At 48.2% G+C, this 16,213-nt stretch overlaps 1 protein-coding gene across 2 annotated transcripts in view; it reads left to right on the forward strand.

Moving 5' to 3' along the window:
- Positions 1 to 16,213, forward strand: part of TENM2 (teneurin transmembrane protein 2) — a gene marked incomplete at its 5' end in the record, with an annotated part of 597,332 nt that overhangs the window by 359,053 nt on the left and 222,066 nt on the right. For both annotated transcript variants that reach the window (XM_081135053.1, XM_081135054.1), the window contains one exon: positions 6,149 to 6,387. In XM_081135053.1, coding sequence (XP_080991179.1) covers positions 6,149 to 6,387 — 239 coding nt within the window. The remainder of the gene's footprint in view (positions 1 to 6,148; positions 6,388 to 16,213) is intronic.

Genomic DNA, 16,213 nt, shown 5'->3' on the forward strand with positions numbered 1-16,213 from the left:
TGTTTCCAAGGCTCCGGGACCTCCCCTTGGGAGTCAAGCCAAACCTGGAGAAAACAGGCAGCCAGCCTCTCAGGACCCCCCCGGTTGCCGCTGGAAAAGGGTACCTGGTGGTAAGGGACTGGATGTATTGTTTTGTCCCTTTGGGAGGCTGCAGGGTTAATGAGTGAGTTTACTTGTGATCGTCTCTTAAAAGTGGGAGAGAAGTTTTTTGATGGGGCCCAAGCTGTTTAACCAGCCACCACTTCTCAGAGCCTCCACTCGAGGTTAGTCACCCCCTTCCGTATCCTAAGGATACAATAAAACCCCACAGCATTTTGAATGGACAGGGTCCTCCACGCACGGATGCTATGCTTGAGTTTCTTGTTGGTTGGACTTCTTTTGAAAATCTTTCATGGTTGTTTAATTAGAGAAGATGCCTGCCCTGCATTTTCTAAGCCAATTTGGAGCAAAAGCCTGGTTTGCCAAGATCCTGCCTGGACCGCACATCTTCGCTGTCTTGTAAAATGCCCGAGAGAATGGCTGTTAGGTTTGCTCTCTCTCGGTTTTTATTAAATGGTTTTGTTTTCTCAGGAGAAAAGGGAAGACATTTCCCCAAAAGATTGACAGCTTAAGATGAAGTGATGGTCACTGTATTCTTAAGAGCTCCCTGGGACCTAGGGAACAGAGCTGAGGACATAGAGGGGCCGTCCTTCCTCAGTCTGACCCCTCAATTTGATGGCCATTCTGCGTCCCCGACCTGCGCCGGGAGGGATGCTGCATGTTAGGATGGAGGCCCGAGAACCCACGTGGCTGGGGAGAAGTGTGCAAGCTCTTATGGTATTTTTTGTAAGCCATCAAGGGCTGGTTTTCTCTATCCCTTTGAGTGTTAGCAAACTCCAAGGACAGCACTTTGGGGGCCCCTCATTTGCCTTTCCTTCCCGAGACACAAGTGGCCAATTCTGAGAGCAATTGAGTTGTGCTTGAAAAATGTCAAGTGCATTTGGAAGCTACACATTTTTGCTGACGCCCGGAGTCCCGAGCTGAGCTGCTTCCATGACCGACCGCTGGGGAGAAGTTCAGTTGGGGCATCTCGAATGATTCATCGGGGCTGAGCAGGCCCTGCGGGGAAGCTGTCTTCCCAGACGGTTCAGGGGGACACCCCCAGTCCTCCAAGCCTTCTTGGTTCTCCCAGTGACCATCTGGCCAGACCTATGGGTCTAGCTTCATTTTACTTATTGCTTTTCCTGCAGCCTGTGAGGATAATCCTTGGGTGAACCCGAACTTGCATTTTTTTCCAACTTGTAATTAGGAACATTTTCAAACATACAGAAACGTTGGAAGGCTAATACAACAGAAGAAAACCATCTAGTTTCAACAGTGGCTATCATTTGGCCACGTGTGCCTTATCTGTCTGTGCACAGAGATAGAAAGAGCTTCTTGCTGACTCATTTGAAAGGAAGTTGTTGACTTCATGACAGTTCATCCCTAAAACATCAGCACACAAAACCTGCATTTTAAGAAATACATCCACTCACCATCTAGTGTGTTTTCTCTAAGTTGGATGCATTTGAAAAGTGTAAATACAGTTAGGGTGGAGTTTCTTAAACTTGAACATACATTTGAATCACCTGGGAGCTTCTAAATGGATACACCCCCAGACCCCAGGAATGAGCCAGGAATTTGTACTTTACTAATAGAGCACTCAGGTCATCCTAAAGCAGGTGTTTAGGGGACACGGTCTGAAGATCATTTCTTTAGAACCTTTCTTTTTTGTTTATTTGTTTGCTGAATTTAATCTTCTAAAGATCTGTAACACCGGGGTGTAACTATGTTGCCGCAGAAACAGGAGTACATATCTTTGGTACTTTGGTTTCATCATTTTAAGCACCGGAATCTAGAAAGAAGAGGTGTGATAACTGAGTGAGTTTCATTTAGCTGTGACTGCCACAGACACTGAGATACCAGCGAGCAGCCTGGGAGATTTATCCTGCGAGGGTTAGCACAGTGATGGAAAGTGTATGGGTTGTTTTTCCGTGGAGGGATCTGGCCTTGTATGTGTAAACGTAGGCTCTTGCTTGTATGCAAATACGAAACCTGTAAATCCGTTTGGAAAGCAAGAATTGATAGGGCAGAAGGAATCCTAATTTTAAAATAAAGGTTTACAGCCTTGTCCTTTTACTATGTATTATTTGACCTTGGGAAGGTTGTAGGTCATTCATTGAACAAAGATTTGTTGAATGCCCACTAGGTACCAGGCTCTATTCTAGATATTAACATACAGCATTGAACAAATCAGACAAAATTATTTTAAACCTCATAGAAATTCAGTGCTAAATGATAGATGCAGGTGATAAATAATACAAAAATACATATATGATGGAGTAAAATAAAGCAGTTATAGCCAGATGGAAAATGACAGAGAAAGGAATGAGAAGGGCCAGGGAAGGTCCCTCTGGAGCAGTGGTGAAATGAGGTGGAGAAATAAGTTATGCAGGTATTTCCAGGTGGAGGGAAGAGCAAGTGCAAAGGCCCTGGGGCAGGAATGTGATGGATGTGCTGTGATGAAGAAGTGGACCGTGTGGGAGGGTAAAGTGGTACAAGATGCAGTTGGAGAGGTGGCCAGAGGGCAGGTCACACAAGGCCTTGTGGGCCCTTGGGAAGGATTTCTGAATTTATTCTAAGAGTTGCTGGAAGCCTTTATTTGTTTGTTTGTTTCTTTGAGGAAGGGGAGGGGTGGTGACTTATGACATAATTTGACTTGGAAAATAGACTGAATTGTCAAGGGGACAATTTTAGGATCTCATGAAGCAATCCCATACAAAGGAAATAATGGACATTTCCTTCTGTTCTTATAAATGACTGCATCAAAAATAGCCCAGCCAGGTGTGGCTCAGCGGTTGAGCGTCGACCTAGGATCCAGGCAATCAGGGTTAGATTCCCGGTCAGGGCACATGCCCGGGTTGCGGGCTCCATCCCCAGTCGGGGGCGTGCAGGAGGTGGCCTATCAATGACTCATCATTGATGTTTCTATCTCTCTCTCTCCCCCTCTCCTTTCCTCTCTCTGAAATCAATAAAGATATATTTAAAAAATAATAATAATAACATTAATGCCAATTTAAAATTTTTCATCTTCATCTTGTGATTTCTCTCATGTTGCTAAAACGTCCCTGTTTCCAGTTTACTGATTCCGTCCGCATAGGCGCAATCGCTGAAGCCACGGGAACGGGCGAGGTCTCTGTGGGAGTGACAACTGGTGTTCATATATGTTTAACCACTCATTGACGACTTACAGTGTTTTTATATTCCTTCGATTTGGTTTGATTTCCTACTTCCCCTACCCATTCTTGGAGAACTGTCTAAGAAACACATTGACAGTCGCTCTAAATCAAGCCCCGGGGCTGTCCCATCGCCTGGCTGCCTGGTGCGCGCGTTCCCCAAGTTAACTGGAAGGCAGTGGACTATTCAACGTTAGTGATGTGGAGAACTCTTCGGGTGTGCGTTTGACATTTGCCAAGCTTTAAATTGAAACTCACGTCCCGGGCTCCTTCCATGGCCCTGAGGAGTTACCAATCAGCGTCACTCGCGATGCACTGAGCGCTGACTCCCAGGCCCTTGGTTAAGCGCGCTTCCCCGCGGTCTCGGCGACCCTCACAGCAGCCTGAGCGAGGGCAGGAGCCTGGGCTCTTCTTCCTCCGCTTCACGGGTGAGGAGACAGAGGCTCACAAGAGCAGCACGGGCTTCCTTGCCGAGGAATGGCCAGGACTCCAGTCCAGGTGTACCTTGTGCTCTGCCTCTAAACACTGTGCCTACTGCCTCCTCTCCCAAAGGACACTTTTTAACCTGGAGCATTCAAAGGGAGTTTTGTGTGTTTTTTAAATCCATACCCAAGAACATGCTTTTATGGGTTTGAGAGAGAGAGGAAGGGAGAGGGAGAGAGAGAAACATCGATGTGAGAGTGAAACATCGATTGGTCACCTCCTGCAGGTGCCCCAGCCAGGGACTGAACCAGCAACCTGCATATGTGCCGTGACCGGGAATCGAATCCGTGACCTTTTGGTGTAAGGGACGACACTCCAACCCAGTGAACCACACCAGCCAGGGCCAAAGAGCGCTGTTGGACAAGAAATGTAGAGCCTTATTTATGGAACCAAGCCTCTTGACTTTATTCAGGTCACCAAACACACTTATACTACAAATGAAGTTGAAATGTCAGTGTTTATTTTAATGTAAGCTATGTTAAATAATTCACTAATCAGATCCTCGTTTTCCTGACGTGATTGTTAGTCATATCAGGCTTGTTTCATCTTTGTCAAGGATTAAAATGCTTTCAAGGTTTTGTCTAGAAGCAGCCAAGATACAAATATCTGTAGCGACAGGGACCTTGCCTCAGGATCCCGCTGGGCAGCCTGCTAACCCCAATACGCGGGGGCAGTGTGGTGCAGCAGGTCAGCTGGAGCCTCCTGAGTCAGGCAGAGCGGAGTTGGGGCCTGAAGGACCCGGCTCGCTAACTCCGAGCTTGCGTCTTCGCATCTGTAAAACTGGTAATAATGGTACCGACCGTGGGGTTGATGTGAGCTTTAGTTGCAAGTGAAACCCTTGGCATTGTCACTGACAACGTAGTATGTGGTCCACAAATACAGTTGCCCCTACTGAAGACCTAGAGAAAGGGAATCCCCGTCCAACATTTTGGAATCTTAGAATCGAAGGTGAGTAAAAATCACAAAACAGTGAGGGAGCTTCATTCATTCATTCATTCAGTCCTTCACCCGTTCACTCGTGTCTGCCCGGCGTGCTGAACTTGGAGCTGGGTGCATTATGGTCAACAAGTTACCGAATGAGACACAGCCTCTGTTTTCAGCTGCTCAGGCTCCAGACTCTACTTGGCCCGTGCTTTCAAGCCCACTATATATACCTCCTGGAACACAAGCCATCATTTTAAATAGGTGTGGCAAGGCCACGTGAAGTCCTGAAAGGCACACAAGAGAGAGAATATCTCCGATCAGAGAACTGATGGTCCTTGAAGTCTCCTTGGAGAAACGGTCTCCTGACCCTGAGCAGGGGTTATGTTGGTGTCCACGGGGGACTCCATTTCCTTGTTGTCACACCGTAGCTCTAGCCACCAAAGGGCAAAGATGTTTCCAAAGAAAGAACCATGGCCCCGTGACCTAGAGAGGCGGCCCCAGAACAGGGAGCAGGTGGAGGGGGGAAACAGCTTAGGAAGAAGCCAACAGAGAGACAGGTTAGGGTAACAAGGGCACAGACTTTAGCATAAGACAGAGCTCAGGGTTTAAATCCTTGGCCCAGCCCAGCCGGGCATGGCTCAGTGGTTGAGCATCGACCTAGGATCCAGGAGGTCGGGGTTCAATTCCCAGTCAGGGCACATGCCCGGATTGTGGGCTGCAGCCGATCAATGACTCTCTCATCATTGATGTTTCTACCTCTCTCTCTTCCTCTCCCTTCCTCTCTCTGAAATCAATAAAGATATCTTTAAAAAAAAAAAAAAATTAAAAATTAAAAAAAATAAATCCTTGGCCCATTGCTTAACTTCTCCAAGCCTGATTTCTCCTGTCTTAAATGGGACTATTATAATATTATTTGTCAGTAGTTGTGACAGTGTATTTCAAGCGCCTTTCAATAGTAGCTTCTGACCCATCATCATAGTCACCATCTCCGAGTAAGGAACAGTAACTCAGTTTTCACATTTGCTTTGAATACTCTGCAGGATCGGCGTGGAAGATAAAACCTAGGTGCATATGGGGGAGCCTATAATGATGAGTTTACGGAATTCACATGTCACCATCAAGCGTAAGGCTTCAGCACTGGCCGGTTTGGCTCTGGGGTTAGAGCACTGGCCAGTGGACTAAAGGGTCCTGGGTTTGATTCCAGCCAAGGCCACATACCTGGGTTGCAGGTTTGATCCCGAGCCCAGGATGGGGCCTGTGTGGGAGGCAACCAATCCCTGTGTCTCTCTCACATTGAGGTTTTCTCTCTCTCTGAAAGGCAATGGAGAAACATATCCTCAGGGGAGGATTTTTTTTTTAAAGTGTAATGTTTCGCCCTTGCATCCCTGACGGGCAGGGCAGAGTCACTGGCCAGGACTGTCCTGGGACGTAGAAAGCAAGTGCGCCGGGGCCGCCCCGTGGATCCTGACTGTCCCTCCTCCCCGCAGGCACTTTCTCTTCAAGACGTCCTCCGGCAGCACGCCCCTGTTCAGCAGCTCCTCGCCCGGCTACCCTCTGACCTCAGGGACCGTCTACACGCCCCCGCCGCGCCTCCTGCCGCGCAACACCTTCTCCAGGAAGGCCTTCAAGCTGAAGAAGCCCTCCAAGTACTGCAGCTGGAAATGCGCCGCGCTGTCGGCCATCGCCGCCGCCCTCCTCCTGGCCATCCTGCTGGCCTACTTCATCGGTGAGTCGGGGCCGCCTGGCGGGGGGGGGGGGCAGGCCCTGTGTTGCCTGCACGGTTGGCTTGTTGGCTCCCGAAACACTGAGGGATGGGCGGGAGGGATGTTTCCCCTCCTGAAATCCATTTCAGTCTGATGAGTTTCTACTTCGCGGTTCTAAACATCTCCCGGATGGGGAATTAAGCATCCTTGTCGCGTTCTTTCTTGGAGATCAGCTGAGGATTGTCATTCCTGCAAACCCATCCCTCACTCCCAAAGCGGCCTTCTAGTCTCCTCCATCACCAGATTTTAACCCGGGTGTGTGCTCTCACAGTCGCGAGCGTTGGTTAGCTTCAAGCCAAAAACCAAATAGAAGAAAAATGGTTATCAGCGTCCCTGGGAACACCTTGATGTGTAGGGAGGCTAGAGGAGCTCGCTTAGTTTCTGAGCTGTGGAACAGAAACGGAGGCCTGAGCATCCAGCCAGGTCTTTGCGCGGAGTTAAGTCACCCAGACACAGTGGAGCTTGCCCACATGCCCTCCTCTGCCTCTGTCCCTTTAGCCTTAACTTGAATCTCACCACATGCCCCTGAACCTGAATCCGGTTCGCCTCCCATGCCAGCTGTGTTTCTGGGAACTCAGGGTATGACTTCGGGTAGCAGGTTGGCACAGTTACCGTGGTATCTTTCTTTCCATGCCAAGGATGTTGGTTGGCATCCGTAGGGTGTAGCCCATGTAACTATGGGAAGCAGCAAATGCCAGGAGCTTAGGGGCAGGGAGCCACAGGCATGCGAGCATCCTGGGCTGGACACAAAGCCCGCGCTCAGCTCCTGGCCCCGACAGAGAGCCCCTGCCGCTGCTCTGTCAGCTGAGCCTGCCAAAGGCAGGTCTCCTGGCCCAGGCGGAGGCCACCGTGACGTGTGTTCAAGTTTATCTGAAACACTTGATGGTCTGGCTTGGTTTCAGGGCCTCCCCAATTTGTCAGTGCCATGTTGCAAAGCAAACCTAGAAAACACCAGCAAAAACAGGCCGACTCCAAAACAGCTCAACGTTTATGCAGAAACCGCTCCCACAGGAGAGGGAAGAAGGCAGCCCTGATCACACTGGCTCCCCCCTTCTCCCTCACAAGTGGGGCTCACACACTCGCTCGTCCTCAGGCAGCCGGCATGGTGCCTGCCAGAGGAGGGCCGGGTCGGAAGCCCCCAGACCATTCTACCCAAGCTTGCCTGATGGGAGGAAGGGTGGCCGGGCACCCCGCATAGATCTCAGGCCCTGACCTGGGCAGACCATTACTAGCCAAAAACTGATGCTCACCTTGATATGGAAAAATACCCCTGTGCTCATCTAATATGGAAAGGTCAAGTGAGGGGACGACATCCCGGGGAGAGGCTCTGTGTTTATCTGGGGCCCTGCACACCCCTGTGCTCTAAGCCCCGCTCTCTATGGGGACCGAGCTCTGCCCCCCACACACCCCTGATTTCACGTCCCGTCTGCTTCCCACTTACCTCCGGAAGGAAGGAGCGAGGGGCTGACGTGAGGGGGGGGGGGGCATCTGCTGCACCCCCAGTCACTTGTGTAGGAGTTTTTGTGCTGTCAAAGGTGCTTTTCCAGGCTTCCCCAGATAGCTGTTCAAGGAGGCTCAGTGGAAGCAAACTGAATGGCCTTCGGTTGCCTTCGGGGTCTTTGCGTGACTCTGGCTTTGTGGCAGGAACTTCAGAAAGGGGTCCATGAGCTCACTTCTCAGGCTTAATGTTCTGCTGGGCCGGTGGGCACTGCCAGCCGCCACCAATGCCGTCCGTGGTGTCCCTCCCCCCCCCTCGCAGGGGAGAGATCGATGGCTCCTGCCCGATTTATGGAGCTTGATAGTTAAAATATAATAGCTTTCTGTAGGGCGGCCACATAAATGGGAACCCGTAGAGTGAGTGTTTAATGTTTTAATCGGGTGTGTAACTTGTAAATGATGGATTAGGAAACACATTTGTCCTCTGTCCTGAGGCGACTAGAAGCTGGACCTGAGCATCTTAGGATGGTTTGTTAGGTTACAATCCATCATCTGTTATGTATGCTTTCGGTAAGATCACGCTTTGACCCTGGAGTACGGGAGACTTTATGGCTCAGGATGAGCGATGGAATGAGCCGTTCACCCCGCTGCAGTGGCGGAGGCCGTGGGGCCACGGGTGACGCAGGTCTGCAAGCGTGGTGGGGGGCCCAGATCTTGAGTTCTGAGCTTGACCCCAGAGATCCCTTTCCCCTTTGCCTTGCTGAGGTTGCTTTCCGTCTGGGTCTCGGTATCCTAAATAAAACCTGGGAACAGGATGGTTCTTTTACACGCAGAAACTCCGAGGTACGGCAAGGATTAATTAATGTGAATAAATCACTTTGAAGATGAAAAGCAGCATATTATTAATTACAGAGCCGCAGGGGCATAAACAGTGCATCCCAAACACAGAGGAAAGTGCTGTGGGGAGCAGCGACGGGTCGTGCCTGCCTCGACACAAGCCATCAGGGAAGGCGAGAGAGGCTGCATGAGAACTGGAGACCCCGTTAGGGAGACGTGCATGTTGAGGGCCTGACCCATTCTGGCTTCTGTGTGACTCTGTGTCCACTAGAACATGACGGGTCCTGACACCGAAGCATCGGCCCCAGGACGTTTATTTATGGACAGGCACTGGGTTCGGACCTGCCTGGAATGGTGACCAGTAGGTCCAGTGATCCCCCTTGCATGTTCAAACCCATCAAGAGAAGGCTTTCCAGAAATGAGTAATCGGGACTAGCTCAGCCCCATGATGAGTTCTTCCCTAGATCCGGCATGTGGGTGGGTTTCAGTGCAGAACAACATCAGCCCTCCCATAAATGGGAAGAGGTGGGGCCTTTACCAACGCAGGGAAGACCCCCAGTTCCTGACCTCACAGCTGGGGTCAGCGGTCTTTTGTGATATACGCTTCCATTCGATTCTTCTATGCCGAGTTCTCCCCACGTGCATAACCCCCTGGGATAAATTACTCTGAGGAGTTGCATGGACCATTCAAGGACCATTTGGGGCATCACTCAGGCCAGGGTTCTCAGGGAATATAGGTCTAGGAGAATCTGGAAGCAAGAGAGCTTCCCTCTTAAGAAGTTGTCTTACATCCTTGGGCAGCTCAAAGACTTTCATTGCCAGCAACACCAGAAAGCCCCCTAGATCCCTAAGTTTCTGAATCGTGTAAGCGACATAGAGCTTCTCACCTGTGTTATGCCGACTCTACTGTGTTTTTATCCTTACAGTGTACATACCAATAACTGGTTACAGACTTGCCCATTTAAAGCTTTTCCATAAAGCATGTTTATATAATTATGAAATTTGAACCAGGCCCCCAGCCCCCAACATGCACCCTAGCAGAAAATAAAACTGGCAGTCATTTGACAACAGTTGATGCTGGGGCCCAGAGTATCTAAAGTCACATGGATAGTTAGCGGCAGGGCGACTAGGCCCTTGGTTTCCCGGTGTCCGGTCTAGCATCTTTGCCCTGACTGCTCTCTTCTAAAGTTTCTAGTTAGCCGTGTTCTCCAAAAACTGCATGAAACCTGCAGGTCCCTTTTTGTAACATCAATTCACTTTTTCTAATTCCATCCTCAGTAGCAAGGGAGGAATAGTTTTCTCTCCCTGAATCATCTTCTAACACAGTGGACAGAAGTCCTATCTCCTCCTCACTCGGCCTCCTAACCCGCTTCCCCAAACTCCTCCTCTTACAGAGCTCAGCAGACTTCCTCTGTGAAGAGCCAGGTAGTAAACATTTTCAGTTTTGTGGTCCATGCAGTCCCTGTCACAACTAATGGCTGTAAAGCAAAAGCAAACAAATATTTGAACCAACGGGCATGGCTGTGCTCCAGGAGACTTTGTGTGTGGACAGGGAAATTTGAATTTTACATCTTTCCATGTGTCATCCAATACTCTCCTTTTGGGGTTTTTTCCAACCATTCCAAGTGTAAAACGATACCTGATTAGCCCAGGTGCTGTTAAAAACTTACAAACAAAAAAGCAGGTGGAAGACAGGATTTGGCCTATAGGCCACTGTTCTTTTCCTAAGATTATCTTTTCAGATTGTTTTCACCTTTACAACACACACAAAAAAATTGTTTTCAAAAGCTGAGTCCAACCGTATGTCTGCCGTAAGTGGGCAGGTGATTGACATTTCTGACGCTGCGGTCCCATTTCACAATGAATAATTACAGCGGCCTTTCTGGCCCATGCCCCAAACTAGAAGAAGCGAGCCACTTTCCCCTTAGCTAAAAATGTTCTGTGGGATGAGGGTTCCCATCCTAACAGGCTGCTAGACACGGTGCCCCAACGTGGAATTGTCTAGCAATTATGACCCATAGTCATTGTCCTCAATCTTCAGTTACCCCAGCGTCCTGGGCACAACCCTTCAAGATCACTCAGGGCCTGCTGCCTGCATGCTGAGGGTCTCCAGCAGGTTGTAACAGCGCTGGGTCATTGAATGACATCATTGCTTTCCTGTCGTAGGTACACGTTAAATAGATCTAGTTTCCTTACAAAGCACCAAAATTTTTGCCCAGCTCCCCTGCAGGAAGGAAGAAAGATGTTTGTGATATGTGACTTTGCTGTTTAAATCCAGGTAGTCCTAGAAATTCTAAGGGGAGAGTCAACACAATGGCTCAGCATGACACAGGCCCCAGCCTATCACCCCCGAGCTAAAAACAATATGTAACGTGCACAGGGGTACTGTCAAAAACTGCTCGCGTGGTTGGGAAGGGGAGAAGGGGCAGAGAGAGGGACAGGTGCATTGGAGTCATCCCAGATTAGTTCTGGCTCTTCAGATCTCCGCCAAACTAAAATACGTATATATATATATATATTAGAAAGTCACCTTGTCTGCCTTCGCTATGGTAATTCCTGCCAAATATGAAATTCTATGTTTTAAGTCAGCTGCTCAGCACTGTCTTCTGACACTCCCGCTTTGATCCAAGAAGATCGTGGGCCATCAACATGTCAGGATGTTAAAAGTGTGGTAATTTGGGGTGCTTTCAGTTTTTTTCGAAAACAATGAGGGATTATTTTCTATGGAAACTAAAAGCTTGTGCTGTGTTTAAAGTTGCTACACTTGAAAATTGATATGTTGAGACTCAGACTGATGAATCCTGTGTTCTCAGCTGCTATTTTGTGTGTGCTCCCATCTTGCTGAACAGAGCAGGCTTGGGGAAAACACAGAAAATGACAGAAAATGATGAGAACAGCACAGTTACCTGGCAGCCCTTGTGAGGACCCAGCCTGGGGGGCGGCAGGGGATGGTCTCATTCAAACTCACTGCTCTCTGACTATCCAGGGCAATGCCGAACCCCTCCCTCCTTTGTGAATTCCAAATCACATATTTACCTCCTATTATCTAAAGGGCAAAATTCTAATGATTAAATCTAAACAATCTGGCCAATAGCATTTCCACCTGACTCCCCTGCCCCAAATGGTCAAACGTCATGTTAGCCACATAAAGAAGAAAAGACCTGCCCCAAGTAAGTCAGGGGACCAGTCGTGCTATCTGTTGGGATGTTAGCAGCAGCCTTTTCACCTCACAGATGTGCTCATGGGCTCTTAACCAGGCAACAAAGTCCCATCAGTGCCCGCGCACCGTGAGCCTTGGGTGGGGGGACAGCCGTTTCATAGCTGTCCACCTGATTTCAGAGGGTTGTCAATTTATGGAAAGTCAGTTATGTCATTGAGGGGGGGTCTCTGTCACCTAGCAGCCATGTGCCAATGTTTGTATCTCGAGTTTGACATTCAGAAAAGATGAGTTCCTCCACTGAGGTGACATGCCTTTGCTGTCCCTCTAAGACACCTGCTAGAAATCAAGGTGGCCGGCCAACACAGCGCTGTCCCGCCTTGATGGGCAAAGTCAGTGGGTGAGAGCAGTTTGGGGTCCTGACTTTGTAGAGCATCTTCATGCAAACCAGGGAGGAAGGAGCGAGTAGTTGCTGCAGCCCCACGTCCCTCAAGGACCATGACGAAGTAGTACTGGTATCGTCCACCCAGAACTGTGTGTCTCCACAAAGGACGCGTCAGGTGGATGAGTGTGGAGCGTTCACCGCCTGTTTCTCTGTCCCTTCATCACCTTCAGGCCTCTGTCCTGGACCTTCTCTGTAACAGTTCTCTCTCGAGCAGCCCATCAGTCGAGCAGCAGTAATGGGAGGCTGTGACGATACTGTGCCCCTCTCCACACATTCTGTTCATTTAACTGGATTATTTAGGGTGGTCGCCAAGCCCATAGATCCCCGTTTCCTGAATCTTTCATGGGTTCATTTATTTGTACTTGTTTCATGATTTAGGATTCTGGGCAAAACTTCGTACGTACTGTAAACAGATATTATTTCATGCTGTGATTTGCCTATAACAGAATCACAGAGGTCCTTGCCTTGCCGTGGTAATTAGAAAGGAAGCAGCTTGGTGTAATAAAAGCGGGTTCGTGGGCTTTGGTGTCGGAGAGACCTGGGTGCAAATCCTGATGTGTATGCTTAGCCATGTGACTGTGGGCTTGCTAGTTAATCTCCTTGCACCTACCTTTCCCATCCACCCCCCAACATGGGGATAACTGGTACCTTGTAAAGGTGTTTCAAGTATTCATTGAAATGACTCATGCAGACAACTTTTCTTCAAATCCAATATGTCATCATATATGGGGAGTGTCATCATTGTATGTACTCTCAAGAGGAGAAAATGTCATCAGTCAAAATGTGACATGACTTCTTAGCACGCATTTTATATTCTGTTTTATATTTTTGGAGAGAGATAGACACAGACCACGTGACTGATGCACCACCATGTGACTAGATGGGGCCAGTCACATCGGCAGACCAGTGTTCTACCTGGCCCATGGTAAGAAAGCACCAAATAAGAGGTGTATTCTGATTTCAGAGATGTGAAAATGTGAAAGAATTCAAATCTTAGAATCAGTGAGCTGCAGAAGTACCTAGCACATGATAACCTATAAATAGAAGGCCAACATGAGAGGCAGCCAGCATTTATTCAGGCAGAAGCCCAAGCAGTGTTCTGATTAGGAGACAAAGTGAATGGGTTTTTATGAAAAAGAGAAGGGAAACAATCACATCTGTGGGAGGAAGACATTTCTGTTGGTGCAGATCCCATAACAGTGACACTAATTCTAAACAACGTTTTAATTTTAGCCTGGCAGCCATCAGTCCAGTGGTCATAATACCTGCTTTCTTCTTACCCTTGCAGACAGTTCTTTGGGGCACAATGTGGCTTTAGGCGCAGTCCAAAGGTTATTTTATCCTATTCTAACATCCCAAAGCTTCGAGACATAAGACGTACAAGCCAGCTCCTCCGGGCTGGCAGCTCCGGCTCCATTTTAAAGTGGCTTCATTTGTGTTCTTTTTCACACACAATAGGAGCTCAGCTAAACGAAGTAATTGTTCTTATTGTGTTGACTACCACAACCCTAGGCCAGGTCCAGGGAGAGGTATAAACCAGGTTCTTGAGCCATCGTATCCCCAGAACAGTGCCTGGCGCCTTGTAAGCAACCGATAAATACTTGTTGGATCAGTGAATGCTGTTTAGGGTTAGGGCTGGGGTGGGCCATGTGCGGCAGGCACCACGCAGTACCCGGGGTCCCTGATCCCTGGTTTCACTCGTTCCTCCACAGAAAGGGAAGTTTCTGGTTCCCTAACGTTCTGATTGCCTCTGTTCCCAAATTGCATTTCCAAGTTAGAAAGCATTTAGGCAAAGGAGCAGTTTGGGGGGGGGGGGGGCGGCCTTGTAGGCACCGTAGTCAAGCCCTCTAGCAGGAATGTGCGGGTCCTTTAAATCGAGAGACTGGCGGAGCGAGACTGGCAGGAAGTGTCTGTGCCTGGCACCCGGCCACCGTTCGGCACGCACGTCACCGAGTGTAGCAGGATTTAGCTGGAGTTGAAGGTGAAGAGGCGAATAATGGCATGAATCTGAGTCTGTTGGCTGCTGCTCTGTAAGTGAGGATGTGCTAAGAAATGAAAGCAGTTGCTACCAGGCACCAGGGAGAGAAAGGAACTGTTATATGTGCATTGGGCCTGGGTACACAAGCCACACCGAGCCTCCTGTGCTCTGCAGCGCCCTGCTGAGCCGTGGCCTCACGCCGCAGAAACGTGACCCAAAGACGAACTCTCGTAACATTCGTATTTCTCTTAAGGTCACATTAAGCCAGACTTCCTGCGTCCTTTATGGAAAATTCCTTTCTAGAAAATTCCTATTTGGGTTGTTAAGAACAGACACCCAGAACTTTTTCCTGAGCCCACTTCTCATCAAATAAATCATTTGTTAAACTGATGTCTCATAATAAGATCCTCTCTCTGCATTAGGAGAGCTAATGATCCGTCCAGTGTATTAACACATTTAATATTACCGTAAAAAAGAGGCCAATGCATAGTATGGTCCAGTTATTTTATTTTATTTTTTATAGTATCAGCTTCTAGCCGTCCATAAACATGTAAATATTGGAATGCTTCTGAAAATATAACAGTGCTAAGCTACATGTTGATAAGAAAAGAGCTTTGCTCAAGAAAATGTTGTCCTCCCTTCTCGCAGAGAGAGAGACATTGATAAGACACACAATATGTATCATCTTTCAAAGGCTTTTATTTCCTAAAACCCGAAGCTCTGAATGAGAAGGGAGGGTCGGCTGCACCCCAGCCTGCGCTTCTTTCGTCGGGGCCTTTCTTCGGCGCTCCTAGGGAAGGGCCTTCCATGGGGATGGGCTTTCGGTGGAGTTAGGTCATTCGTGGGAGGTTTGCTCCAACATGTTGGGCACTCCCTTAGGAGCTCTGATCTTCAGAAAAGAAAGGCACACTGCCTTGCTCTGCCTTTGCGGTCATGATGCAATTCTGTCGGTTTGCTTACTTATATTACACCACGAGCGTTTCAGAGGCACGTTAATGAGGTTTAGGTTCGGCTTGCCTATTCCACGGGGAAAGGTGAGTGGCAGTGTGTCAGATGCTCTCTGTTCTTCAGGCCACGGTAAACAAGATGACATCTTCCAAGGGAGTTCCATGTGCCTTTGAATCACATGCATCTTTTGAAACCGGTTTTAAGGCCACTTTGTGCCCCAGATTTTACAAACGTGCCCTTCTGGGGCATCAGCTAAGTTAGAGTACATGTGTTTAAACTTTCTTTTAATGAGATTTGTAGACTTCCTGAATCTTGAGAGAATTGTGGGTTAAAGACTTTTTTCCCCCATGAAAAAAAGTTCTTGTGACTTTGTATATTAATTTTACGTGTTAATTATTTTATATTAATTTAATATTTATTAAATGTATTGTATTAAGTTTGTGTTTTTCCATTGGGCATGAGATTTTATTTAGGCAAGTGATTAGCCGGTCACATGGTGTGCTGGAATCTGCTGAGTGGCCTCAGAATCTAGGACATTTTTACTCGAAATGTTTTCCTGGACCTAGAGCCTAATAAACAACCCCATAAAATAGTGCAGTTAATAGGAAAGCTTAGAGGTCCTGGATAAGTTATGTTTTACACCAATGACCCATGCCATGATGTTAATCAGGCACACACAACAACCATAGAGGCATCTGAATTTCATTGTCCCAGATCCATCAGGATACAGAACCTTTTATATTAAAAAGCTTTTTATTAACTCATTGGTATGACTCAAAGGTCAGCCATCCATTTTTTTCCCCCTAGAAATGTGGAGTGGTCTAACCATTTCACATGAGAAATGAAGGATATTTGGGCCTATTTTTATCCAGTCTGTTTTTGTGAAATGAAGGCATTCTCTCCTCCTGAATTTACTTTAAAAACTATAAAGCTTCTGCCCTGGCCGGTGTGGCTCAGCTGGTTGGGCATCATCCTGGGCACTGGTAG

This window comes from Miniopterus schreibersii, assembly GCF_964146895.1.
Source record: "Miniopterus schreibersii genome assembly, chromosome: 4".
Lineage (NCBI taxonomy): Eukaryota > Metazoa > Chordata > Mammalia > Chiroptera > Miniopteridae > Miniopterus > Miniopterus schreibersii.